The sequence below is a fragment of the Athene noctua genome, chromosome 8, assembly GCF_965140245.1.
Source record: "Athene noctua chromosome 8, bAthNoc1.hap1.1, whole genome shotgun sequence".
Taxonomy (NCBI): Eukaryota; Metazoa; Chordata; class Aves; order Strigiformes; family Strigidae; genus Athene; species Athene noctua.
This window is the reverse complement of record NC_134044.1, coordinates 18,352,794-18,377,186: the sequence shown is the minus strand read 5'-3', so window position 1 is coordinate 18,377,186 and position 24,393 is coordinate 18,352,794. Positions and strand designations below refer to the sequence as shown.

The 24,393-nt window shown below is 58.4% G+C and overlaps 3 protein-coding genes across 8 annotated transcripts in view; 2 read left to right on the top strand and 1 right to left on the bottom strand.

Moving 5' to 3' along the window:
- Positions 1-7,865, top strand: part of RUBCN (rubicon autophagy regulator) — a 32,440-nt gene extending 24,575 nt beyond the window's left edge. For all 5 annotated transcript variants that reach the window (XM_074911802.1, XM_074911801.1, XM_074911799.1 and 2 more), the window contains 9 exons: positions 208-268; positions 1,329-1,461; positions 1,797-1,942; positions 2,308-2,372; positions 2,938-3,176; positions 3,588-3,649; positions 3,850-4,003; positions 4,370-4,463; positions 5,303-7,865. In XM_074911802.1, the coding sequence (XP_074767903.1) occupies positions 208-268; positions 1,329-1,461; positions 1,797-1,942; positions 2,308-2,372; positions 2,938-3,176; positions 3,588-3,649; positions 3,850-4,003; positions 4,370-4,463; positions 5,303-5,466 (1,118 nt within the window). In that variant the 3' untranslated portion in view covers positions 5,467-7,865. The remainder of the gene's footprint in view (positions 1-207; positions 269-1,328; positions 1,462-1,796; positions 1,943-2,307; positions 2,373-2,937; positions 3,177-3,587; positions 3,650-3,849; positions 4,004-4,369; positions 4,464-5,302) is intronic.
- A 511-nt stretch (positions 7,866-8,376) lies between these two features.
- Positions 8,377-12,132, bottom strand: LOC141963122 (deoxyribodipyrimidine photo-lyase-like). The gene is made up of 10 exons (XM_074912132.1): positions 12,085-12,132; positions 11,599-11,869; positions 11,262-11,407; positions 10,933-11,115; positions 10,618-10,776; positions 10,101-10,299; positions 9,859-10,011; positions 9,459-9,580; positions 9,199-9,358; positions 8,377-9,008 (listed from the first exon to the last, which is right to left on the bottom strand). Exons 2-10 carry the CDS (start codon positions 11,828-11,830, stop codon positions 8,854-8,856), a joined length of 1,509 nt encoding a protein of 502 aa, XP_074768233.1. The 5' UTR covers positions 11,831-11,869; positions 12,085-12,132; the 3' UTR covers positions 8,377-8,853.
- A 246-nt stretch (positions 12,133-12,378) lies between these two features.
- Positions 12,379-19,433, top strand: LOC141963048 (uncharacterized). Of its 2 annotated transcripts, none has more exons than XM_074911987.1 (5): positions 12,379-12,560; positions 14,151-14,405; positions 17,081-17,542; positions 17,861-17,946; positions 18,194-19,433. In XM_074911987.1, exons 1-5 carry the CDS (start codon positions 12,491-12,493, stop codon positions 18,266-18,268), a joined length of 948 nt encoding a protein of 315 aa, XP_074768088.1. In that variant the 5' UTR covers positions 12,379-12,490; the 3' UTR covers positions 18,269-19,433. The 2 variants fall into 2 exon arrangements, with proteins under 2 accessions (XP_074768088.1, XP_074768087.1); XM_074911986.1 differs by having other exon boundaries at positions 13,677-14,405.
- Positions 19,434-24,393: the final 4,960 nt, after the last annotated feature.

The following is a 24,393-nucleotide window of genomic DNA, read 5'->3' as shown; positions in this document are numbered from 1 at the left end:
ATCCCACCGTGTCCTTTCCCTGTAACTCCAACAGGTGACTGATTAGACTGTACCTCTACTTGCTACTCAGTACCACTTGTAGAAGTCGATGCTGTAGTTCACGTGCTTTTGAACAGCTTGATGAGTTTTACAGTGAAACTTTGGTTTGAAGTGAGTGTATCCCCCTGCTCTGCCCCATCTGCTCCACCTTGTCTGTTTGTGATTCAGATGCAGACATCAAGAGGAACCCAGACTCCAGCAGAAAGTCCTTTCTCTCCTCGGAGTCCATGTACGTCTTCAACTCATGACAAGACATCTTGGTACCGAGTTCCCCTTCCTGCCCAGCTCTGTTCTTCCACATGCATCTGCTGCTGTTTTGCACTGGAGTGGACATCCCTCCCTCCCTCCCTCCCTCCCTCCCTCCCTCCCTCCCTCCCTCCCTCCCTCCCTCCCTCCCTCCCTCCCTTTACTTAGCAGTAGGGCACTGGGTTCTAGTCTTAAATTTGAGAAGCAGTACGTGGGATGATCATGATATTCACATGAGGTAGATATGATGTGGACTGGTGTCAGGAGAGATGCCTTTACCTCCTAGTAGGAAAGAGACTGGGGAGAGGACCTGGCACAACCTGGAGCATCAGGACTGGCTGCTGGCTTGCTGCTGGCTCTGAGCCTCCCCTGCTCCCCCCCCCTCAGCTGGCACGGTCTGTTAGACTACATGATGCTGCCACCATCTCTCCAACCCTCACTGCTGTGCTGTGACCCAGAGGTGGAACCGCCGGCACAGAGCGATGCTCACAGACTCTGTGAAGTGCAGCAGCAGCTTAGATGTGAAGTGCTCAGTCCTTTCCTGGTACTGCCTGGGGTGGAGAGTTGGGGGCTGTGGGGACATGAATCACAAACTGTTTTAAGCACAGCTACTGCATTCATACTCTTAAAGCCTAAACTCTTTGGGATGTGGGGACCCCTCTGCTTGTTGAGTGAGATATAAAGCTGTGTCTGTGCTTGGCAGCTTCTTCGGTAAGTTCATACTGGGGGAGCAGTTCCTTCTGGCTTGTACAGACAGTGGCTCTCACTTCGCAGTTTCACCTGCAAACAGGCACAAGTTCTGTTAAGTACAGTATGTTCTGCTTGTCTTCCTAAATAGTTGTTGTGCCATTAGCCAGCTTTGCTTGGGGGCAGCTGCAAAGACAGAAATCAATCCTATATCAATTTTAAGCCTGTGTAGCAGTGCAGAAGTATTGTACCAGAGTTGAAGGGGGCATCTGTGGCTTGAACTGGGATCTACATCAGGGCTTGTGAGGAGGGTGCAGCAGTGAGACCCAGTACTAACCATTCCCTTTGTTGTCTAGATCCCACTCCTTCCTCAATTCCAACTCAGCGGAGGCTGTGGCCATGGGCTTGCTGAAGCAGTTTGAGGGCATGCAGCTCCCAGCTGCCTCTGAATTGGAGTGGCTGGTCCCTGAGCATGACGCCCCGCAGAAGGTAGGGGTGTGAGTCCCCAGTCACCGATTGCATTTGACCTTCCACTGCCAAGGGGCTTTGCTAGTCCTGGTAATCTCTTTGTGGAGCTGGAGGAGGGGTTTTGTCCGAGCTGTGGAGATGGGTGCAGCCAAGTGGGGCTCTGCCACTGCAGCCTCCTACTGCAGAGTGTCCAGATCCCTGGGGATGTCCCTGTCCAACCCCATTCAGCTGGAGCAGCAGCTCTGTGCCTGGCAGTTTTCCAGAGGGCTGCAGCTGCAGGTTTCTGGCAAGCCAGCCAGGTGCATTGCCTTTGCAGTACCAGGCAGGGATCTGATCCTCTTGCTTGCCTCTCCCAGCTCCTGCCCATCCCCGACTCTCTGCCCATCTCTCCTGACGATGGAGAACATGCTGATATCTACAAGCTGAGGATTCGAGTGCGTGGAAACCTGGAGTGGGCCCCACCACGACCACAGATCATCTTCAATGTTCATCCAGCCCCAACGTAAGGACCTGCACAGCCGAGGGCTCTCTGGGGACCTGCCCCTTTCCAACCCTTTTCCATCAACACCACGGCTGATTATCCTTTCCTTCCTGCTTGACCGCTGGGGCTTCTGTGCTCTGAGCCTGGTAAATTTGTGGTGGTCATCACCAGCAGCTGGTACTGTGAGATGGAGCCAGCGCCTGTGGTCAGTGCCTTTGGTGTGCACTAGGGTACAACAGGGCTTCTCCCCTTGGATTTGTGGTCCATGTTTAAGTGGCAAAGCATGTGGCCATCTCTGTTATCCAGACCTGTGCCAGCACCCGTTCCTGTGGTGCCAGGCGCTGTCAGGGCTGGAGTCATACATGTTGTCTTCTGTCTCTGGGCAGGAGGAAGGTGGCTGTGGCCAAGCAGAATTACCGGTGTGCAGGCTGTGGCATCCGGACTGATCCTGGTGAGTGCTGGGACCCTGACCCATAGCTGGAGAGTGGGGAAAAACCTGTGAACAAGTGGGAAGATGCAGAGCGGGTGGGTGGTGGCAGAGCTCAGCACGAGGTCACTGGGGCGATGATACGGTGCCTTTGTCAGCTCTGCCTGCACATTGGTGTGACCACCCACAAAGGAGCCTTCTCCAGAAGGTCACGGGACTGGTGGAGGCAAAGAGCAGCTTCTAAGCTGCTCTTCTAGCTTTGACTCTTCTAAGGCAAAGTAATCTGTTGGGGTCCTAATGCTCCAGGCAGGTTCTGCTGTGGGTACAGCTGCAGAGCTCTTTTACCAGCCATCTTTGCTGCGTGTGTAGGTAGATGTGGCTGCGTGAGACTGGACTCTGGTCCCAAATGCTTTTGCAGTTGGTGGGGGTGCTTGCAGATCCCAGTGTTGAGTGCTCTGGCGCTGGAGGATGTACCAGCAAGACAGACTGCGTTGCTTGTTGGAAATGCTGAGCAACGTCGGGAGTCCAGTATGTGGTTGGGCAGAGCTCGTTCCTTGGCTGACCTCTCTGTCTGCCTGGGTTTGGCCAGATTACATCAAGCGGCTGCGGTACTGTGAGTATCTGGGGAAGTATTTCTGCCAGTGCTGCCACGAGAACGCCCAGATGGTCATTCCCAGCCGCATCCTGCGCAAGTGGGACTTCAGCAAGTACTATGTGAGCAACTTCTCCAAAGACCTGCTGAGCAAGATCTGGAGTGACCCACTCTTCAACGTGCAGGATATCAATCCTGCCCTGTACCGGAAAGTGAAGTCCCTCAACCAAGTGTGGGTAAGACCCTTTCCATGCCTTCCTGAGCGGAGTTTGGGTGAGGTGGGTGGCTGCCAATTACAAACTGTATTCCAGGGAAGCTGGGGAAAAGCAGATATTTCAGGTTTTGAGGCTTAAAAACTCAGCACTGCGGGTTTCCATTCACTTCATGTTCTTTGTCCAGCACCACAGGAATTTCAAAAGGAATTTATGCCTGGTGTCCAGCTGGGCTTCTGTTTATCTCCTGGAGCATGTGATGATGGTTGTGTTCTCTTTGCTCTGCATGGTATAAACACTTCAGTAGCAGGGGGAGCAGCAGCTGGGGAGCAGCAGCTGAGGAGCAGCAGTTGTTTCACCAGCGCAGGGAATAGGGCAGACGAGCTTGACCAGGGACTGTGCTCTATTTACTGATTCTTGTGTCCCCTTTTCCAGCTGCTGCGAATCCAGCTTTTCCACATGAAGAACATGTTTAAGACATGCCGGCTAGCTAAAGAGTGAGTCCCCAGCTGTGAGATGAAGCTGTTTTGCTGCCCTGGATTTGCCCTGTGGCAGTTTTCACTGCGGATCTGTGCAGCCTGTGCAATGAGCAGTGGGAGGGTTAGGGGAGTAGAGGGGGAGAGAAAGCAGCAGCAGTGGAAAGAGAGGGCTTAGTGGAGTCACTCTGCCCTGAGTGCTGCTTTCTCTGTCCTTGCAGCCTCCTAGACTCCTTCGATGCAGTGCCTGGCCACTTGACAGAGGATTTGCACCTCTACTCGCTGAATGACCTCAGCGCCACAAAGAAAGGGGACTTGGTGCCTCGCCTGACGGAGCTCCTGAAGGCAGGCAGCCTGCACGTCGAGAAGTGCATGGTAAGGCATCCTTGCCTGCCTCCTGCATGGCTCTGCACCCTTGGGAGCAGGCATCATAATTGGTGGGGAGGCCTTTAACATGTAGGACAGTCACCAAATTAACTGATTCAATGCTAACTGCTCCTGCCTGCTCCACAGAGCTTCCACCCAGCATGTATGAGATGTTTGTTATCCCGTTTTGGTTCTCCCCAACCCCTGACACATGTTGATTCTGCCTTGCTGTGTTCCATGCTGGGGAAGAGCTGTCCCACATGGTTAGGGCAGGGCACCATCTCCTGCTGTCCCCCTTCCACTCTACCTCCTGCCCTGCTTGCTTGGGAGATGAGGAGCATTTAGCTGCTTTTTCCTCACCTTTTCTCCTTCCAGCTGTGCCAAGCCAAAGGCTTCATCTGCGAGTTCTGCCAGAATGAGGGTGACATCATCTTCCCCTTTGAGCTCAATAAGTGCAGGACATGTGAAGGTAAGATGCTGGGGAGAAACAGGGAGGGGACAGACTCTAGGGTCACCAAGGTCTGTGTCCAGTTTGAGTGACATTTGTACTAGCAAGAGGTACAGAGACAAAGACAGACAAACCAGTGTGCCTTTCTGCACCACGCTGCCACAGCAGCAGAGCAGCATTTAGCCAGAGCTGCTGGTGTGCTGGAGCATGTAGGTCACTTCCAGACCATGCTGTGTGCTGCCTGCCCCAGCAGCAGTGGGCAGTCAGGTTGTGACTGCAGTGAGTGGGTGTCTGAGAGCCCTGGCTTCACTTCTGCTGTGGTTATGGGACAGGCTGCAGCCTGCACACAGCTTCCCTGCCCCTGCTTGGATGGCTGGAGCTGACCTTGTAGGGCAGAGAGAGCCTGAAGACTTTGTCTCTGTGCCCTTCCTGCCTGCCAAGAAATCCCTGGGCCTCTTCAGGAGTCATCCTCGATAATACCCAGTACTAGTGGCCAAGCAGAGCTTGGTCCTGCAGCTTGGGACCAACTGCCTTGGTTTGGCAGGAGCAGTGCTAGAGAAAACGGGGCAGTCACTGTTTCCCTGGAGAATCAGGAAAGTTTGGGGAGGGACCTTGTGCAGAGCAGGAACCCTCCCACCTGTGCTCTCAAAGGTTTTTCAAGCTGGTGCAGGGACCCTGCAGCATGACTTCTTGCTGCTTCAGAACGGTGCTGGGCCCTTGCTTCTGGTGCTTGTTCTGCCACAGCTTTGGTTTGAAATGTCCTCCTGGAAAAGCCTGGTGGAGCAGTCCTCCTCAGGGTGTGGAGCATCAGGCAGTCTGTGTCAGCCCCTGCCAGCTCTCAGCCATGCTTTCCTCTGCAGAGTGCAAAGCCTGCTACCACAAATCCTGCTTCAAATCCACCCGCTGTCCCCGCTGCGAGCGGCTTCAAGCCAGGAGAGAGCTGCTGGCCAGGCAGAGCATGGAGTCCTACGTCTCAGACTACGAAGATGAGCTGGAGCAGCCGGAGACGGTGGCAGCCACATGAGCATGTTGCAGTGGAGGAGCAGATCATGGGTTTATTTACGTGCGTGGCCTTCATCACCAGAGACTGAGCCTCGCGGACTGGAGATGAGGAGGACTGTCGGGAGGCCTGGAGCGCGCTCTCAGAGGGATCTGTTTTCCCCTGTGCAGTAGTTCTTGTCTGGGGAAGGGGCATCTTCCATTGTCTGGGTTTGCTCCAGGTACCGCTTGCACTCCCTGATGCCTTTGCTTGGGGAAAGGCGGCTTCTGCTGCCTGTCCTGCAGGCAGAACAGGGGCCTTTTCCAAGCAGTTGTTCGTGCTGGACCAGGCAGGGCTGTGCTGCCAGTCCCCGTGCCCTGCTCCTGGCAGGGTCCCCTGCGGGGTCAGCACTTGCTGCTCATCAGCTGTATACTAGGAAGCTCTGGCCATGGCCTGCTCCTTGGAGATGGAAATCAGCTCTCTGAGTCCTCTGATCCCCTGTCCTGCTGCTGGGGGTTGTGTGCATGGAGGGAGGGTGGGGGTTTGGGGTTGGTTGTACAGTTAATAACTCCCTTTCTCAAATCTGGCTTGGGACACTGCCGGAGAGTAGTTGCTCTCATTCTGGGATAAGAGCAGAGGAGGTGGCAGTGGTGAAAATGCCAGGTTTGTGCCTCGCCTTCCTGTGCCATCTGTGCTGAACTGCTTTTCTTAGCCTCTGCCTGCACCCTGACTTTTGGCTGAGGCAGATCCCCATGGCCGGAGGATGCACTAAGTGAGGCTTCCAACCCTGCTTCCTCCTCATGCTGCTGGTCTGTCATCCTGGGGGAGAACACGTCCTCTAAGGGTGCAGCTGCCTTCTGCCTGAGGCCTGTCAGGATGTGGGTGAAGGCTCAGCCCTCCGGCTGCATCCCCTGAGCCTCTGTGTAGGTTTGTTCTTTTAGGTTGGGTTTTTGTTTTTTAATCTGCTGCATTTGGTTTTATTTTTTTAATGCGGTTGCTTGTATTTTTAACTGTGTGTTCCCCCCCAAGGAGGTCTTGCTGGAAACGTCTCTTTAGGGGACATGCGATCTGCTTGGGACTCACTGGTATAAAATCTCCAGCGCTGTCCTGCTCCCGGTTCCTCACCCCTGGATGGGGCTGGTGTTTGCCAGGTGTCCCCTCCTCCGGCAGATCTCCTGCTCCCCTTGGGAGAGGGGTCCCTGAGCCAGGCAAAGCCTCGAGGCTTTCCAGCTGCAGTGCAGCAGAGTGGCCAGGCAGCCTGTTTGCAGTGGGGAGGTGCGTGGGGGAGAGAGGGGTTTGGCACTGGGATGTTGCAAAGGGTCGGTCCCTTGCCGATGCAGAGCTGCCTGCCGTGACCGACGGCTCCGCAGGATCGGACCCAGCGGTCCAAGGTGAGCTCTGAGCCCCGGGACTAGCGGTCAGGCAAGGAGCTGCCTCTGCACCGCAGGGGAGTGCTTTAGCCCACGGCATGGGGGAGTGTCCAGCACTCACATGGGTGGAATGGGGGGTGGCAGGGGGGTGTTTGGAAGGACACTGTGGCCTGTGTACGTGCGAGAAGGGTGTTGAGGGACCGGGGAGTGATACACTGGCAGAAGGCATCGAGGGGCAATGGCTCTTGCAGCATGGACCCTGGCTTGAGGATGGGCAGTGGCACTTGTGGGCTGTCCCCTGCAAGGGTGGCAGGGTTGGGGTGAGGGGAGAGGCTGTGACCAGGAGAGGTGGCCACAGGGCTTGGTCAGAGAGGGTGGCACAAGCCTTACTACTGGGGGCCAGGCTGCTGCACGGCAGCATCTCTCCCCCTGCTCTGCAGCATCCTGGCAAAGCCAGGATCTAGCCCAGGAAAGGGAGTTCAGCTCCCCACTCCCTTCCCCTGGGGTTTTTGCCTCCTCCTGTCTTGCTTCTGCTTGTTTTCCTCAGGGGAGCAGCTTCTTTCCTCCTCAATTTCCATTTCTGCAAGCCCTGGGGCTGCCAGATGCTGGTTCGCCTTGGTCTTGCCTGTCCCCAAGCCCAGCCCTCCTGCTGCTGCCTGGAACTGGCACCCCCTTCTCTGGAGCTGCCTCAGCAGCACACCTCCATCCACCCTTTTTTGTTTGAAGCACTTTAATGTCCTGGGACAGCAGCTGAGAGGCTGCCCACATCCCTTTCTAGAAGCACTGAGTACATTTAGAGAAGAGGGAAAGGATTTTGGCTTATTTGTGGTTTCTACCCTCCGCCATGGACTTTGTCTGGAAGCAGCGGGACTTGTAAACCCAGCGGAGGTCTCCAGGGCAGGGTTGTGCCCAGCACTGACACTGCTGCCCAGTGCTACGAGTAACACTGGAACTGGCCAAGGCAGTGAGCTCTGTAAGGGAGAGCAAGGGGCTGCCCTGGCCGCCAGCTGGAGCCCTCTGCGCGGGACTATTGCACAGCACAGCGACAAAAATGCCGTCCCTAATAAACTAAGTTAATAAGGGGCCTAGCTGTGTTCTGGCATCATTTCAGGTGGGGTGACGGTGTGTATCCCCCACCTTGGGGTCAGTGCTGCCGTGCCTGTTGGCCCCTGGGGCAGGGAGAAAGCAGGGTGCGCAGGCTGGTGGCAGGGGCCAGAAGTTGTGCAACTATTGGTGCATCACCAGGTGTCACTGGGAGAGGGTTATTGTCACTGCCCCTTGACTAAACCCATCTGGCTTGTGGCTTCCCCCTGCAAACTGCCCACTGGGCTTGGGGCAGGAGGTACAAGCCACCGAGCAAGGGGCTCTGTGATGCCTGTCCCCTTCCTGAGCCTGCCTTGGCTGCTGGCAGAGTGGCCCAGGGGCAGGGCCTTGGCTGCCCCATCCCTGTGTGCATCCCTGACCCACGCAGCCCAGCCCTCCCCTCACAGCAGTGTTGTGCATTGCCCCATAAACACCAGACACAGGAGATATAAACTGTAAACTTTAAAACAACTGTTGAAAGATGCGTGTGCAAGCCCAGCACAGCGCGGGCTCTGCGTGGAGCAAAGCAGGGCTTCCCTGGGGCAGCACAGCATGAGAAGCCAGTTTCTGGGGGGCTTTTCCCCAAAAAAGCCCTGCTCAGCATAAATCTAAGCTGTGGTTAGCAGCGGCAGCAGTGACTTGGGCTTGCTGCTGAGCACAGTGGTTGTAGAAGAGGTTTCTGGCAGGCACGGGCACGCTGTGGATGGGCTCTGGCAGCTGCCAGCAAACCCCTGGCAGCAGGAGGGCCCTGCACAGACCTGCGGGGCTCTGGCAGCTGCCTCGGCACAGCACCTCAAGCAGAGGGTGGTGGCACAAAGAGACCTGCAAAACCCGGGGGCTTGCTGCCGTTACAGTGAGGCCTCCCAACAGCACCGGGGTGATCCTGGCCGGGGTGTAAGGTGCGAGCTGGCGCCTTGGCAAAGGCTCATCTGCCCCCAGCATAGAGAGGCACGAGCAATCTCAAGGCATGCTGTGCCCCTCACTGGGAGGGTGTGTGTGGGGCATAACGACGCTCAAACTGGCCCACATCGAACTTGCGCTTGCAGCCGGCGTAGTTCATGTAGCGGATCTTCCCGAAGACGGCCCGCTCTGCCCAGCCCTGGTCGTGTATGCCGCAGATGGACCAGAGGCAGCCTGCCGGGTGTGGGGATGGAGTGTCAGCTCTCCCCCTTGCTTGGAGGCAACCAGAGAGCAGGTGGGAGGTGGGTGCAAAGCAGGATGGGCGGGAGCATGCACTGGGTTGTCTGCAGAAAGCACCCCCTTCCCCTGCACAGCCTTGGCCATCATAAGACACCCTGTCCTGTTCCCCCATCCTGTAACTTGCCTACATATCCATTGGGGTCCCTCCCGTCCAGCTCGTAGCGGTCATTGAGGTAGATGGCAAACTGCAGGGCCTCCTCAGGAGAGCGGGTCCACTCCAGGATCTTCTTGGCCCAGTACATCCGTAGGAAGCCGTGCATCTTGCCCTCCCGGACCATTTGGAGCTGGGGGGAAAGGGACAGCCACAGGGGTCAGTCCGTGCCAGCTCACCTCTGCCCCTCAGGAAAAGGCTCAGCATTTTGCAGGTGAGATGCAGGGCACTACCTGGGCAGCATTCCAGAGTGGGTCATGTGTGGCCCCCTGCTCCAGCTCCTGCAGCTTGTAGAGAAAAGGCCTCTTGTCTTTGGCGTGGAGCTTCAGAGTGGTTTGTGCCCAGTCGTAGGCACCTGTGAGCAAGAGAGATGAGGAGCAATGCTGAGCAGCCCGCTCCTGCAGGTTCCCGAGGAAGGGATGAAGAGTTGGGTTACTGAGGGTACTGTGCCCTGGTGGCACCAGCCTTGAAGAGGGCATCTGCAGCTCCTGTCCTACCTCCAGAAGGTACCAAATGGTGGCACATTAGTGTCCCCACAGCCCCTCTCCTAGCAGAAATGGGATTGCCAAGTGGGGGTGACCAGTTGAGTACCAGCCCAGCCCCCAGTGTTGCTCACCCGACCCTGGGTGTTACCTTGCACGCTGTCATAGTTCTCATTGTAATAGCAAAAGTTTTCAGCCAGCTCCCGCCGCACCACGGCCTCCTCTATGAATGCATCCACCGACTCCTTGTACTCGCTCCGGTGCTTCTGCACCTCCAGGATGGCTCGTTGGGTGGAAACCTGGCCTGGGGATATGGGGAGGGAACAACTCAGGCTGCCGGTCCAAGCCACTGTGCTCAGTCCTGCTGCAGAGCGGGAAGCCTGGGACACTCACCGAAGTGGAACCATGGGGACAAGTTGCTGAGCGCTGCCTTGTTGGGATCATTCCGGTGGGAGCCGAAGGATTTCAGCCGCTCCGCAATGAAGGACTGCAGCACAGACAGCCCTGTAGCCGTGCCCGGGGTTGCCCATTCCACCTCCTTCACGGTGCGGTCCACCTGCAAGCTGGAATAACAAGCCTCCCAAGCAATGGGCTGGGCGGCGACCAAGAAGCATGAGGGCATTTGCAGACGCTCTTCAGCCAGAGCTGCCCTGAGTGTTATGTCCCCAACCAGCAAGTCCCCAGCTCATGCCAGCTTTCTCCTCTTAACCAGCCCTGCATGGCAGAGATGTAAGAATTGAATGAAAGAGGTAGGAACCTCCCATCCCCAGGGTATCCCCACCTCCACACTACCTGTGCGTGACCTCAGGCAGGTCCCTGTCCCCTGCCATCCCTTCCCAGAATCACCAAGCAGCTGTGAAACCCTCTGGGACTGGCTATGAGTGGGTATGGGGGTGTCTCCTGCTGGTACCTCTGCTGGGCAGGAGGGGGGATATGGGTGACGAATGACGGGGGGAAACTCGGTGAGGAACTCTGGGAGCTGAGCATGGATCTTGCCCCGGATGGTCCTGGCGCTGTATTCCTGCTTGGGGGAGGCAACCCAGCAGGGCACGATGTTGTGGGCATCAACCTGGGAAGAAAATCCATGGAGGAAAGTGTGAGTAGGAGAAAAACGGTCCCTGCTCTGGTCACTCCAGCACACCTCCGCAGGTGCAAAATACAGGAGACAAGTTTCTCCCATATCTGACCAGCCAGAGTTTTCCCCTCCCACAGCCTGGGCACCCACCTGCGCAAAGGGCACATCATCTGGCAACCGCTCCCTGACGTCCTCCACCCACTGCCGGGGGAGGCGGAGGGGGCAGAAGTCTGTCACCAGCCCACCCACACCATGCTCCACCACGAACGTGGGCAGCACATCCTTGGCATAGCCCAGCAGCAAGTGGAAAGGGATGTTCAGCTCTGCGCACTCCTGCAGCGAGGGGGGAGAGGGCTATGGGATGGTTCATGCTTCTGCAGTCCCCATCCCACCACCATCCACTGAAGGGATGGATCTGCCTCCCCCCTTCCCCAGGAGCCCTGTCCCACCCAGCGAGGACATCCCTGGGGTGGCTGTACCTCAGCCACCTCCTGCAGGCCCCTCAGCATGAAATCATAGTGGCGGATGGTGGCATCCAGGAATTTGGGCACCAAGCAGAAGCAGATGTGCAGAGGCAGCTCCTGCTTGAGGGCCAGGCGCTGGGCGTAGAGGAAAGCCCAGTTATCTGGGAAGAAAGCACACGGGGCAGTGCCGAGGGGATGATGAGGGGATGGATATAGGGTTTTGCAAGAGGAATCCCCTCAGTCTCCCCTGCAGAGGGGGGGATAAGCTCCAAGGCCTACTGCGGGAAAGGACCATGGGTTTGCCACTCATGGGACCTCCCCTTCCCGGCCCCCTCCACCACCTGGTTCGCACCTTGCACCCGCTGGTCCCGGGACATCCAGTAAAGGATGCACCGAGCATCATCCTTCAGGTCCGAGCCCTGCGAGACGAGACGAACCCGCTTTTTGTTGTATTTGAACTCTCGCACGGACGGGGCCGCCCTCAGCCGGGCCTCCCGCATCTCCTCCTCTTCCTCCTTCCTCCTCCGAGACACGCGTGGCAGCTCCGGGGCCTCGGCCTTTCGTTTCCCTTGTCCCCGCCGCATTTTTAGCACTACCCGGAGCAGCGTGGTTGCGTGGGACCGCTGCGAGGGGAAACGGACCCGCACTGAGCTCCCGCGGCTTTGCCCATCCCTGTCCCCGCTCCTCCCCCAGAGCCCGGGGGATGCTGGTACCCTGCCCATCCCGGTTCCCGATCCGATCCCGGTGCCCGGGGATCCCCGTGCCCTGCCCATACCGGTCCCTAATCCACTCCCGGGGTTCCCGGTCGGGATTCCCGGTCCGGGTTCCCGGTCCCTACCTGGCAGCCACGCGGCTCTCCGGGTGTTACACAAGCCGGGGGCGTGGTTTCGGGTTCTTTTTGTTGTTGTTGTTGGTAGTGTGGTGTGGGTTTGTTTTTTTTTTTTTTTTGTGGGGGGGCGTGTTTATGGGTGTGTCTTTGTGGAAAGGGGCGTGACATCCTCCTGGTACCCCCCTGCCGCGTACGGGGGCCGGTGCCGCGCCGATGTCCCCGGCGCGCCCACGGGCGCGCCGGGGACATCGGCGCGGCACCGGCCCCCGGGAAGGGGGGCAGTGCCCGCCGGTGCCTCCTCTCCCTGCCCCCGGGGAAGGAGGAAGCGTCTCCAGCCACTTTCAATCATCACTCGGCTGCGTAGTTCCCCGCTGGCACCATCCCCACGCGGGGTGTAGGGGTACTGGCTCTGGATATGGCTGGGCAGAGAAGAGGGATGTCCCTGCCCCTGCTGTTGAGTTTTGCCGTGCTGGATGTCACGCTGGGTAAGGGCTGAGAGGGATGGGGTGCTAGTCGTGGGGGGGTAGAGGGGGAGAAGTGGGGAGCATTGCTCCCCAGGGTGGGGGGTGGTGGCTTCACCCACAGAGGTGCTGTTTGCTCTCCGACAATCTCAGCCCCGTCCCAGTGAGCAGACAGGGCTGCGCTTTGCAACACAGGAGCGACAAGCTTGGCTTTATTTCTTTTGCCTTTCTTCTGTGTCTCTGTCTGGGCAGAGAAGACCTTGGTCCCAGTTGGACCCCCTTGCTGAACCTCGGTCCCTGCTGGGCTCATTGCCTTTTGCAATGATCTGCCCAGCAGCACCAAAGGGCCCTGCCTGGATGGCAGCATCACCAGGATGTCATAGGCCTGGAAAACTCAAAATTCTGTCCCGATGTTTGCATTTGACTCAAAGCAAGAGCAGTGTTGAGTTGAGCCCAGGAAATAAATCTGAGGCTTGTACCTCCTGCGAGACTCGAGCTACAGCCATAGGTCTCCTCCTCCTGCATCTTTCAACCCCCCTCAGAGCTTTTGTGGGTCGCTGCACATCTCTAAGGACTCTCTCTGAGCTGCAAGCTGGGATTTGTTCCTCTATGGCCCCCCTCCGTGGGGCTGCTTCCCCCGTTGCCATTATTTACACCTGGCGCTATCAGTTCCTGACTATCTGCATCAGGGAGGTTTGTGTAAACTGCTGCTGCTGCAGTTCCAGCCTGTCTCACAGTCACCAGTTCAATCTCACGGTCACCAGTTCCTGCAGGGCTCTTCCCGTCGGGCGGGTTTGTCTGACTTCCTCCAGGGATGGGTGAAGGTGGTAGAACAGGTCTTAGTGCTGGTGCCTACAGGAGTTTCTGCCCCGAGATCAACTACGCCCATGGCTTGTTCCTGCTTTGTCAGCCTGGGGGATTTACGAGGCCTGCCTTGCTGATCTCGTTGCTGTTCAGGGCATCCACATGCTTGATTCATGCAGGATCGTGAATCCCCACTCCTGACGATCCATGGCTGATGCGTAGCTTGGGGACCTTGTGGTAGCTCGGGGAGTTCATGGTGGTGGTGATGCTGTGCTGTCCCCGGCACAGTCTTTCACAGCCAGCCCTTGCGCACCTCATTCTCCCACCTCTTTGCAGGGACCACCACCACAGATGTGACAGTTACCAGGTCCCCGACTTTCCCTGCTTCCTCAACACCCAGAAAGACCATGACACTGCTGCCCACCACCACAACCCCTCTCCCTCCCTCCAGCCCTGAAACCTCCACCCCAGAGGTACTGTCAGACGCCTTCATAGCCAGTGCTGCAACGCCTTGGGGCAGCAGCCCGGCAGCCTCCAGCATTCCTGCACCACAGGCAAGGGGCAGCACAGCCCACAGCACTCCTGGGTTGCCTGTCGACACCATGGTGCAGCCAGACCCCCCCTCAGAAGTGCTGGGGCTCACCAGTGGCACCCCAGATCCAACCCTCATGGCCACAACACCCAACTGTGATGAGCCGACCATCATTACATCTGTGGGGAACAGCACGGCCCTGGCTGTCAGCTCGTTTGGAGTCAAGACGAGCACGCTGCCTCCCCCCACCTCTACTCTTCTCCCCTCCACCTGGGTAGGCACCACACTTGGCACCAGCACCCACCAAGGGCCAGCTATGACCACACCGCTGGGCAGCACATCCCCAGGGACCGGCAGTGCATCTTCTCCCACTGCACCAGCACCGACAGCTGCTTCAGATGAGCCCTTGACAACATCAGACACCATGGCCACCCCCATTACCAGCACGGGGATACCCGGGAGCACCCCCATCCCCAGCCAGCTGGCTGGGACCACTCCCCCGACAACACCTGAGACCCCCGGTGACACCGCGGGTGAGTGCAGCCACGGGGTCCCTGAGGGACAGGGGCAGGGTGACAAACTCCCATGGGATCTTCTGTCCTGCTCCCACCAGGTGCCAGACTACTTCGCCTGGTGGTGGCCACCCCACGTCCAGGCTCTGCAGGCTGGCGGGTGGGCCCCACGCTGCTCCCCGTGCCCTGGCCAGGCTGCCAGCTCCCTCACACCCCACACTGCCGAGCGGGGCTGCTGGGCTGGTGGTGCTGCTGCACGACTGTACTCCAGCGGTGTGACTGTACCCAGGCTGTGTAGCTGTGCCCCCAGGAGTGTGACTGTACCCCAGCAGTCCCCCCAGAGAGCTGTACCCTGGCAGTGCCCCTTCCTGGGCAGCTGTGTCCCAGCAGTGTGACTGTAACTTGGTGGCTTTCTCAGGAGCCTTTACCCTGGGACTGCAGCTGTATCCTGGAGACACCCTGCCCCGTGCACCTGAACCTGGCAGGGAGACTGTACCCTGCCCCGGTGCCTCTGGCTGTGCATGTGCCCCCAGTGTCTCTGTACCCCAGTAGAGCGACTGTATCCTGACAGAGTACCTGTACCCTGGCCTAATGCCTACGGTGTGAGAGCATCCCAGCAGAATGCCTGTACCCCAGCAGTGCCCTCTGCGCCTGTACCCTGGCAGTGCCCCGCCTGTACAGCAGCAGGGTGGCTGTGCCCTGGCAGTCCTGGTGTGCTTGTCTGCCTGCGGAAAGCCTGTACCTTGGCCCAGTGCCTGCAGGCGCCTCCGACTGGTCCTGTCCCTGACCCTGACAAGAAGGAAGCAGCTCCGACTGTCAGCGGTGCATTTCAGCCGTGACATGCTGTGACATGGGGAAGTGATGCCTGTACAGACAGCCCAGAGGACAAACCCTCAGTCTGGAGCACGCCCTTCCTGAGCGCTCCCTGTTCTCTCGGCCAGTTCCTCACTCTCAGACAGAGCGGGCTGTTGTCTCCCAAGGGCGTTGGAGCTGGGAGCCACCACTGAACATCACCCCTGTGGTGAAGCACAGGGACGGTCTCAGGCAGTCCAGCTGCTTCCCTGGGCTTTTTTCCATTGTCATCGTTCCCTCCGCAGGCAGAGGACAGCACGGTCCCCAGCTGCAGGGACCACCTGGTCTGCTGCAGTGGTGGCCCTGCTGGCCTGCCCTGCCTGCGGCTCCTGGCTGCTCCGGGTCCAGTCGTGCAGCTGATGTCTGCTCAGCATTGCACCCATCCCTGGGAGTGTCTGTGTCGGGTGGAACCCCCCACTTCACTGCCAACACCTGGGGAGTAAAAGGACCCACCTGGATTGTCCTTCTCTGCTGGTCAAAGGAGACCCAGATACCCCAGTTGCCGGGGCTATGAGGAGCTCTCGGAGTGGTGCCTGCAGGGGGGCATCAGCTTCTGCTTGCTTGGACATGGTCTGGCAGAGAGGGGGGCTGCCCCTGCTGCTGCTGAGCCTCACCAGCCTCACCGTGCTGCACCTCACGCTGGGTAAGGGCTGAGCGGGATGGGGTGCTCTCCGTGGGGTGGGTGGCGAGGGGGGTGCGTCATTCCCCAGGGTGGGGGGTACTTCGCCTGCAGCAGGTTCCTGTGGGGTGCGGTGAGTGAAACACTGTGGGTGCTGTTTGCTGTTTGCTAAATGAGAAGCAGAGGTGGATTTACAGCTCCTCCTCTGTGTGAGGATGAGGCCCTTCAGCACAGACACCCACCCCAGCATGGGCTGGGGCCAGACCTTTGCCCTTCTCTGCATTATTATTTAACCAGCTGCTGCCTGCAGCAGCTCAGGGAGGGAGCGGCTGCCGGGAGGCTGTGGGAGTTTCTGGTGGGGTTGGCTGAAAGCAGCCAGCAGCTTGTGCTTTGGTTCCCCATTCCCATGTGAGGAGAGCCCCAGGCTCACCAGGTTTGTGCTGGGATCACTGGGGAATCCAGCTTGGCATCTCAAAGCCACCACCTCACAAGCACCTTTGACAGAGGCCTGGGCAGCCAGGCTCTTTTGTGCATCTTTTGGAGAGGGTTACAGATGCCTGGGCTTCCCCAGGGGCAGTGCACTGCCCTGGCATGGGATCCGAGTGGGCAGAGAGCACAGCCCTCCTGCATCCTTCAACCCTTCCCCCCCGAGCTTTCGTGGGTCACAGCACGTCTCTAACAACTCGCCCAGTGTGCAAGCTGGGATTTGTTCCTCTATGGCCCCCCTCTGTGGGGCTGCTTCCCCCGTTGCCATTATTTACATCCAGTGCTATCAGTTCCTGACTATCTGCATCAGGGAGGTTTGTGTAAACTGCTGCTGCTGCAGTTCCAGCCTGTCTCACGGTCACCAGTTCCTGCGGGGCTCTTCCCGTCGGGCGGGTTTGTCTGACTTCCTCCAGGGATAGGTGAAGGTGGTGGAACGGGTCTTAGTGCTGGTGCCTACAGGAGTTTCTGCCCCGAGATCAACTATACCCATGGCTTGTTCCTGCTTTGTCAGCCTGGGGGATTTATGTGGCCTGCCTTGCTGGTGTCCATTCAGGGCATCCACATGCTTGATCCATGCAGGACAGTAAATCCCCACTCCTAGTGCTCCATGGTTGATGTGTAGCCCTGTGTCCCTCAGGGAGTTCGTGGTGGTTGTGATGCTGCACCATCCCCAGCACAGCCATGGTCTCAGTCTTTGACGGCCAGCCCTTGTGCACCTCATTCTCCAATCTCTTTGCAGAGACTACCGCCACAGATGTGACAACAACCATGTCCTCGACTTTCCCTACCTCCCTGATGCCTATGAAGACCTCAGCGCTGCTGCCCACCACCAACTCCACCACCACAGGCACCCTCCCTCCCTCCAGCCCTGAAACGGGAGCCTCCACCCTGGAGAGGTCCAGCACATCCTCGGGGATCAGCAGCACCTCACCTCCCTCTGCAGCAGCATCGACAGCCGCTTCGGCTGAGCCCTTGACAACCCTGGCAGACACCACAGACACCCCTGTTATCAGCACGGGAGTCCCTGGGAGCAACCCCGCTCCCAGCCAGTCAGCCAGGACCACGTCTAGAATCACGTCTGGCATGTCCACCATGACCATGGGGCTGACACCAGGCACCCCGACAATATCTGGGACTGACAGCACCCCTGCAGACCTGCCAACAACGCTGCCTGTCTGCCCCACCTCCATGCCCAACACCAGTAAGTGCAGTGCCCTGTGGGCATTGCCACTGCCCCAGCACCGGTGGCTTTGGGCTTCCAGGGGCCAGTGCAGAGGGTCCTGGAGCCCCACTGCTTTTGCCGTGGTCTCAGTACAGGGCCATTGATGCTTTGTGGGACATATGGTTTCCTGTACTGGTGGAGGGTTGTTCTTCTGACAGTGTAGGGTGTCCACAACATGAGTAACATGGGAGGAGGCCCCGTGTCTGTGCCAGCAATCCTGGGGAAAGACCCCTGGATCCTTTGGTGCAGCCCAAGGTTCAAGGGCAATAACCACAGCCAAATTTTTTTTGTCCCTAGGTGCATCTTACCTCTTCCTGTCGCTGCGGCTAACAGTCTCCCTGGACCTGGGGAACACCACGGTGCAGGAGCTGATATTGTCCCAGGTGAAGTATGCCAGGAGGGGGTGCCACTTTGCACCTGGAAGCCACGGTCCAGCCAGCCGGGGAGGGGTCCGGTAGCCAGCAGGAGGGGAACAGCTGGGTCTTGCATTGAATGTCACCCAGAGCCCTTTCAGATGAAGGGGAGACCCTTCTTTGGCTACTGTGGTCCAGGATCAGGCCCCTGCTAGGTGGGGAGTGGGGGGTAGGAGACCCTCTCTGACACGGTTTGATGACTGTTCTCTCCCCACAGCTCCGCAGGTACCTGCAGACGGCGTTCCCGTGCGCTGGCCTGGAGGTGGGGTGGCGAGGGCACAGGAGGACCTGACAGCTGCTCCTCGCCTGGCCAGCACCCGCATGGACTTCCATTCCCTTCTGCTCCCAGCTCCTTACTCCATGGCAGTGCAGCCTGTTGGGGTAACCTGTACAACTCTCCTTGAACCTGGGACTCCCCGTCCTTCACTGTGCACCCTTAGATGACCCCCAGTGCCCTCCGTGGGCTGGGGTGGCCCTGCCCCTTCCCACAGCCTGTCTGTAGAGCCTGAGTCATCCCACCATCCTACACCAGACCTAGCTCCCACAGTGGGACCCCCCCAGTGCTGCTGGGGGGCTGGGAGGAGGGGACACTGAAAGGACTGGGACACAAAAGCCACCCTGGGGACTGATGGATGAAAGGAGACCTGGAGCCCCCAGTACTGTTGTGCCCAGGACACTCCGTGTCAGTGCTGGTGACAGCTCAAGTTTGCAACCCAGGGAGGCTGCGGTGCCCAAGGACTTCAAGAGATGCTCCATGGCTGCTTCACCTCCAGAGTGGGCCAAGATGGAGCCTGGGGTGGCTCTGGTTAGGAGGCAGGAGAGGAAAAGAGCTCCCCTCTCTTGCCTGAGCCCTGTCCCGGGCTGAGCTCCTGAGCCCTGCAGCGCAGAGGGCGAGTGAAGACAGAGCCCTGCACACCAGCTCTCCCCGGCTCACCTGCAGTATTGCTGACAGAGGAGCACATTCCTGCCAACATGGGCTGGGCAGCAGAGGGAAATCCCACATTTTCCGTGGCAAAGATGACTTCTTTTTTCTCCTAGTTGCCTTCCTCAATTTTCAGTTTCACCATCTAGCAGAGGTACTGGCAAGGGAAACCACATGAATCCCAAAAGCTTCACAGCAGAGAGATGCATTTAGGGCTGTCCCGTCTTGGCAGGAGCCACTGCAGAAGTTCCCAAGGACGGCTTGGCACCCTGACAGGCTGGGGGTCCCCACTTTGGTGCTCTCTGCCCCATGACACCCCATAGCTGCCAGGGCAGCTGTGCACACCATGGGGCCGTGGAAATCCCGTGGGCTGTGCTCCTTCCCTGTGTTTTTCCAGTCCCCAGCTAAGGAGACGGCCGCAGCGTCTGTCCCCCTGAAGCAAAGTCATTTATTAACTGATTAATTAGCCAGATAAAATCCAACCGAAGCAATTATTAGCCTAAACAAGTCACCTCGCCGGGAGATTGAAAACTGAAATAATTAGCAAAATAGCTGTGTTGTTCGTCAGGGGTTATTTTCGGCTGATTGCTGCTCCTTGCTGGCAGCCTGCGCCATGCCAGCACAGGGAGGGCTGGGAGGGGGCACATGGAGCTGTGGGATGCCAAACCTGGGGATGGCTCCCAAGCTCTGTGAGTTATCACAGAGCTGGGAAAAAGCCTGAACCGGATGGGATGGGGAAAGACACTCTGGGATCACCCGGCTGCCTGCCAGCTCGCTGGGGCTGGGAGAGGCTGGGCTGAAGCTGGAGGCTGAGCCCAGGCAGCACATCAGGATGCTCCCATTTGGGATGCCCCTTGCCCCTGCCTCTTTGCTCTCAAGGATGCTGCCTGGCATTTGGGGGCTTGTTGGAGCCATAGGCACTGAGAGAGATCCCTTATCACCCGGGCAGGGAGCTGGGGAATGGGGCAAAGCCTGCTGGTATGGGTCCCCACGCCGGATGCCTGATGGGGTGCTGGGAAAGAAATCCTCATGCTCTGCCTACGCTGTGGAGCTGGGCCAAGAGTCCTCCCACGCCACATCCCACTGGGCTGCTTTTTGCAGCTGTTGAATCCATAACTTCAGACCCTGGGACATGGCCAGGGGCCAAGGCTGGGGTAATGGAGCCAAACTGCGTCACAAAAGGAGGAAAAGGTCCTGAAGTGCCGGGATGAAAAGGTGACCGGGGCACTCGCTGTTCCCTGCTGGCACGGCTGCCTTCCACCACTATTGTGGTTGGGGGCTGGTGGGGGGAGGAGGTACTCCAGTGCCACTAAGCCCCTCTGCCCCCCAGCCTGGGAGGGAGAAGAATGGGACGTGGCTGCAATAGGGATGCTGGGCACTGCCAGGGTGTTGGGGACACAGCGCTCTGACAAGCTCCTGACGCTGCCCATGGTTCTGTGCCTGCCACCCTTGAGGATGTTGGCCACCACCTTCACCCCATGGCTGTTTGACTGTCACAGACCCCTGACCAGAGGGGCCCTGGGAGGTCAGATCTGGGTCCCACTGCTCTTCAAGTCCGTGAATGATTTCTCAGCCTCTTTGCTAGTAGCCTGCCCCCATCTATCAGCGTTGTCCAAAGGAGCAGACCCTGCGCCCAGAAGGACTGTCACCTTCAGAGGGCCCAGTAGCATCATGGGGCATGTGTCTCAAGGCCCTTGTGACTCAGGTGTCCCTTCCAGTGTCCCCCTCCCCTTCACCCCCACTGGTGGCTATAGCCCAGCTCACGCTGCCCAGCAGGAGGGTGTTGCAACACGCCTGGCTTGCCAAGTCATCCAGAACCTGCAGGGTTGATGGATAACCCAGTTCTCCCCACCACCCCCACCCCCTGAGCCCTCTCCAGATGCCCTTGCCAGGAGGCCAGAGTGGTGCCAGTTTGGAGATGCTGGGATCTCCGCAGGGCTGGAACAACCAGCCCATTAATTCCAGGAAGGCTGATAAGGCACCGTGCTGTGCCATACCCTGCTGTGCCAGATGGTGCAGAGACCCTGGGTGCTGGGATTCATGGCATTGCCCCCCCAGCTGTGGGCTCCTTAGGGGCTTTGGTGCCCATACGATGCTTTGGTCCATGATAACCGTGGATGACACTTATCCTTGCAGGAGCATGTGGCTTGCAGGACCTTGGTTTCAGGCATAGCAGAAGGATCAATGAGAAGTCCCGTCCCAGAGTGGGAACAGGGCACCATCCTTAAGATGAGGGATGACCCATGGTGGCTGCAAGCTTTCCTGGGAGACCATGCCAATGCCAGAGCAGTGGAGTGAGCTCAGATTGTCACCCCCATGACTCTGCTGGAGGAGGAGCAGGGAGTTGGGGCTTTTTGGGGAGAGTATGGGCAGGAGGAGCAGGCATGAGGGTCTGCTGCTGCTGGTCCCAGTGCACCATGGGCAGGAGCTTGCAGGCAGGCTGAGGGTTAGGTGGGCTGGAAGAGAGAGGCTTGCTTCATCTGAGTTATTTTTGTCTGTGCTAAGCAGCACGTTTGCAACAATCCCTGTGGTTCCCATCATGTTTTGCACCTCAAACACCAGCTGGAGCAACTGTCTCCAGCGTCAGCACATATTCCCCGTCAGGGTGGCTTTCCAAAGTGATACAGCATCGTCAGCACAGGCAGGAGAGACTCTCCCACGGTGGGTTTGCATCCCTCTAATCCTCCATCCAGGTGTGGTGGCCTCTAGAGTGGTCACTGGCTGGGCGGTCACCCCCTGATCTACATGCTGGTTGTACAGGTCACCGACACACCGTCCTCTCCCCGACTTTGCCCCCGCTTGGCATTTTTGGTGGGCGGGCGTCCGTTCCAGGCGAGCGGTGCTCTCCCCTGATTTATCGTCTGTGCCCTGTTCCTGCTGCCGGGGGTAATGCGTGGGTTTACGGGACAGGGTTTTGTCGGCCGTGACTTGGCCTCCCCTGGCATTCCCCCCGTCAACGCTGCCCAGCCGGTGGGTCAGGGTGTTGCTCAGCATGCCCTGCCACTGCCGCCTGCCCGCTGGAGGCTGGCTCCAGCAGGACGCTGTGTACTGCCTAACACCCCTAATAACACTTTGCAGGAGTCACCTGGGGGCATTTCTGGTTAAGAAGTGTTTAATTGATTACAAAACCATGTAGTGGTGGGGGTTTGCATAATGTTGTTCATGGGGGAGCTGGCAGCAGTTTTCAAGGGGGGGGAAGCAGGAATTACTGCTGCAGGTTAAGGGGGGAAAGGAAAACATAGGGGTGAAGAGACCCAAGGGCTACCCATAATAGGGGAGGGGGTCCATGGCTGCACCTTTTCTTGCTCCAGCCTCTGGGAATTCTGGTCCCACCTTGCAGAGGAGCTTCCCTGGCCCATTCACCCCCTCCCAGCACCCTGGCACTGCTATGCCCATATTCAGGGTTTAAAACCCTTCTGGGGCATGCTGGGGCTCCGCACAGGGACCCCAGTACTCCCCGTTGCAGCTGAGCACCGGGGGAGCTCAGCTGACACCCCAGGGCCTGCCCCCAGCCATACCTCTCCCTGCTTTATAACCCACCGCTGCTCCCAGGGTAGCTTTGAGCCAAGTGATAACTTGCGTCCTGCCTTGCCCTGGGCTGAGACACGGCTCAGCTGCTGATTTTAGTGCCCACGGTGTCCTCACAGGCATGATGGCACCAGCTGGCATCGCCCTGTCACCAACACCTGCTGCTCTGTGGCCCCCTCCCCTGCATGGGGAGTGGGTCCTATGGGGTCTGTGGGGTGGCTGCTGTGGGGAGCAGGTCCTGTGGGATCTGTGGGGTGGCTTCTGTGCCACTGTTGGCAGTGCCACGCACTGCTCTGGGCTCAGCTTTGCTGGCTGGTGCTGGTGGCCCAGGGAGCTGCACTGGGCTGAGCCCACGTCCCTGGGGGGACCAGGTTCCTGCAGGGTGGTCTTTGGGTAACCCCCAAACCCATCTGAACAGGGCATCCAGCCCTTGGGAAGGGGAGGGATTGGCAGGAAGGGAATGATGACAGAGACACTGGAGGGAAAGCACCAGGGGCGGGAGGGGACGGTGGCTACAACCTGCCTCCTTCTGCCATCCCTATAAATAGGAGGGAGCAGGAGCAGGATTGCACCTGCAGGACTCCAACTCTGCAGGAGAGGCAGGCAGGGAGGGACGGACAGAGCTGCTCCTTGCTGCTCTCGCCTCCCTTTGAGCTTACCAGTGCTCTGCCTGTGTGGAGGCCCGAGGCATGGCGACAAGGGGATGGACACTTTCCACCTTTGTGGGATGCTGCGTGTGGATTCTGCATGGTATGTCCTTTATTTTTTTGCTATCACATGTGCTACCTGAGCCCCTGCAGGGCACAGCAAGTATGCTTATGGGATGCTTTTCTCCCTGGCTTCACTGGAAACTCCTCTTATGACCGGTCCTTGCAATACATTGCAACCAAAGAGTTAGAAAAGTGTTTTATGGGGCAGGCATCACCCTGAGGGGCTGGTTGCAGGCATGGACCCATGGGAGAGGTGAGACCCCAGGCCAGGAGCCTGCATGCAGCCATGTAGCCCTCCAGCAAGGGAGCCCAGGGAAGCCAGCTGGCCCAACAGGGTCCAGGGATGCTCCCATCCCTCCCATGTCCTGGGCTGCCGGTGCTCCACTCTGGGGCCCCTCTTGCAGAAGCTTCCCATGAATGGACGGTGTGGGGTAGATGGTGTTTCCTGCTCTGCTTGGAAGAATTAAGACAAAACTCCACTGGGGTGGAGCATGCCAAATTAACCTGGAGGGACCTGACTGATGCGCTTCGTTTTCCCTGAGTTAGGGAGGGAAATGGCTGAGCTCTTCTGTCTGAGGGAGGTTAATGCGAAGAGCTTATTTCAGCTGGAGAATATGGTGAGGAAGCAGCCTGCTGGGAGGGGGAATGGGGGACTGAAGGAAGATGGACCCCTCGAGGACTGGTCTGGCATAGGAGATAATAATGTTCATTAATGACTCTGGCACAAGCTATCTGCAAGCTAAGGAGCTGAGCCTGCGGTGAGGTTGGAGGCACCTCCGCTTCAGGGAGGGGAGATTTGGCTGCCTGGCAGGGGGAACCTGATGAACCGGGAGCGCCAGGATGGGGAACAGGCTCGGGCTGTCAGGCTGTGGAGAAACCCTGCTGGGTCTCACCCTCGGGGTGCACTTTGTTTCCCCTAATTGCGGCTGCCTAAAGCCAAGTGTCAGCAGATCTGCCAGGCTCCTCCTAGAACCAATGGCGGCAGCTTGGTCACCCCAGACAGCCCCTGTCCTAAAAATAAGACTGGGTGAAACATCAACCATGGGTGCCAGTGGCTGCTGGGACAAACCCCTGGGGTACGGGGTGGTGTCTCCTCCTTTCAGCAAAGCTCCTGGATGTGAGGCAGGATTTTGGCAGCAGGAGGAGGGAGCTGTAAGCAGGCCTTGGCCCTGGGAACCTGTGAATATTCTCTCCATGGGCAGGGAATCCCTGGTGCCTGCACCCAGCTGGGGCAAGTGGGATGGGGGCAGGAGCAGG

Excerpts from the sequence above, each read along its gene's own strand:
- LOC141963122 (XM_074912132.1), bottom strand. The coding sequence starts at position 11,830 with ATGCGGCGGGGACAAGGGAAACGAAAGGCCGAGGCCCCGGAGCTGCCA. Across the intron at positions 10,300-10,617 it reads CCCCCTCCTGCCCAGCAGAG|CCCATTGCTTGGGAGGCTTG; the intron begins GTACCAGCAGGA and ends GTCGCCGCCCAG. Across the intron at positions 9,581-9,858 it reads GAACTATGACAGCGTGCAAG|GTGCCTACGACTGGGCACAA; the intron begins GTAACACCCAGG and ends TCTTGCTCACAG.
- LOC141963048 (XM_074911986.1), top strand. The coding sequence starts at position 12,491 with ATGGCTGGGCAGAGAAGAGGGATGTCCCTGCCCCTGCTGTTGAGTTTT. Across the intron at positions 12,561-13,676 it reads CGTGCTGGATGTCACGCTGG|GGACCACCACCACAGATGTG; the intron begins GTAAGGGCTGAG and ends ACCTCTTTGCAG. Across the intron at positions 17,947-18,193 it reads AGGAGCTGATATTGTCCCAG|CTCCGCAGGTACCTGCAGAC; the intron begins GTGAAGTATGCC and ends CTCTCCCCACAG.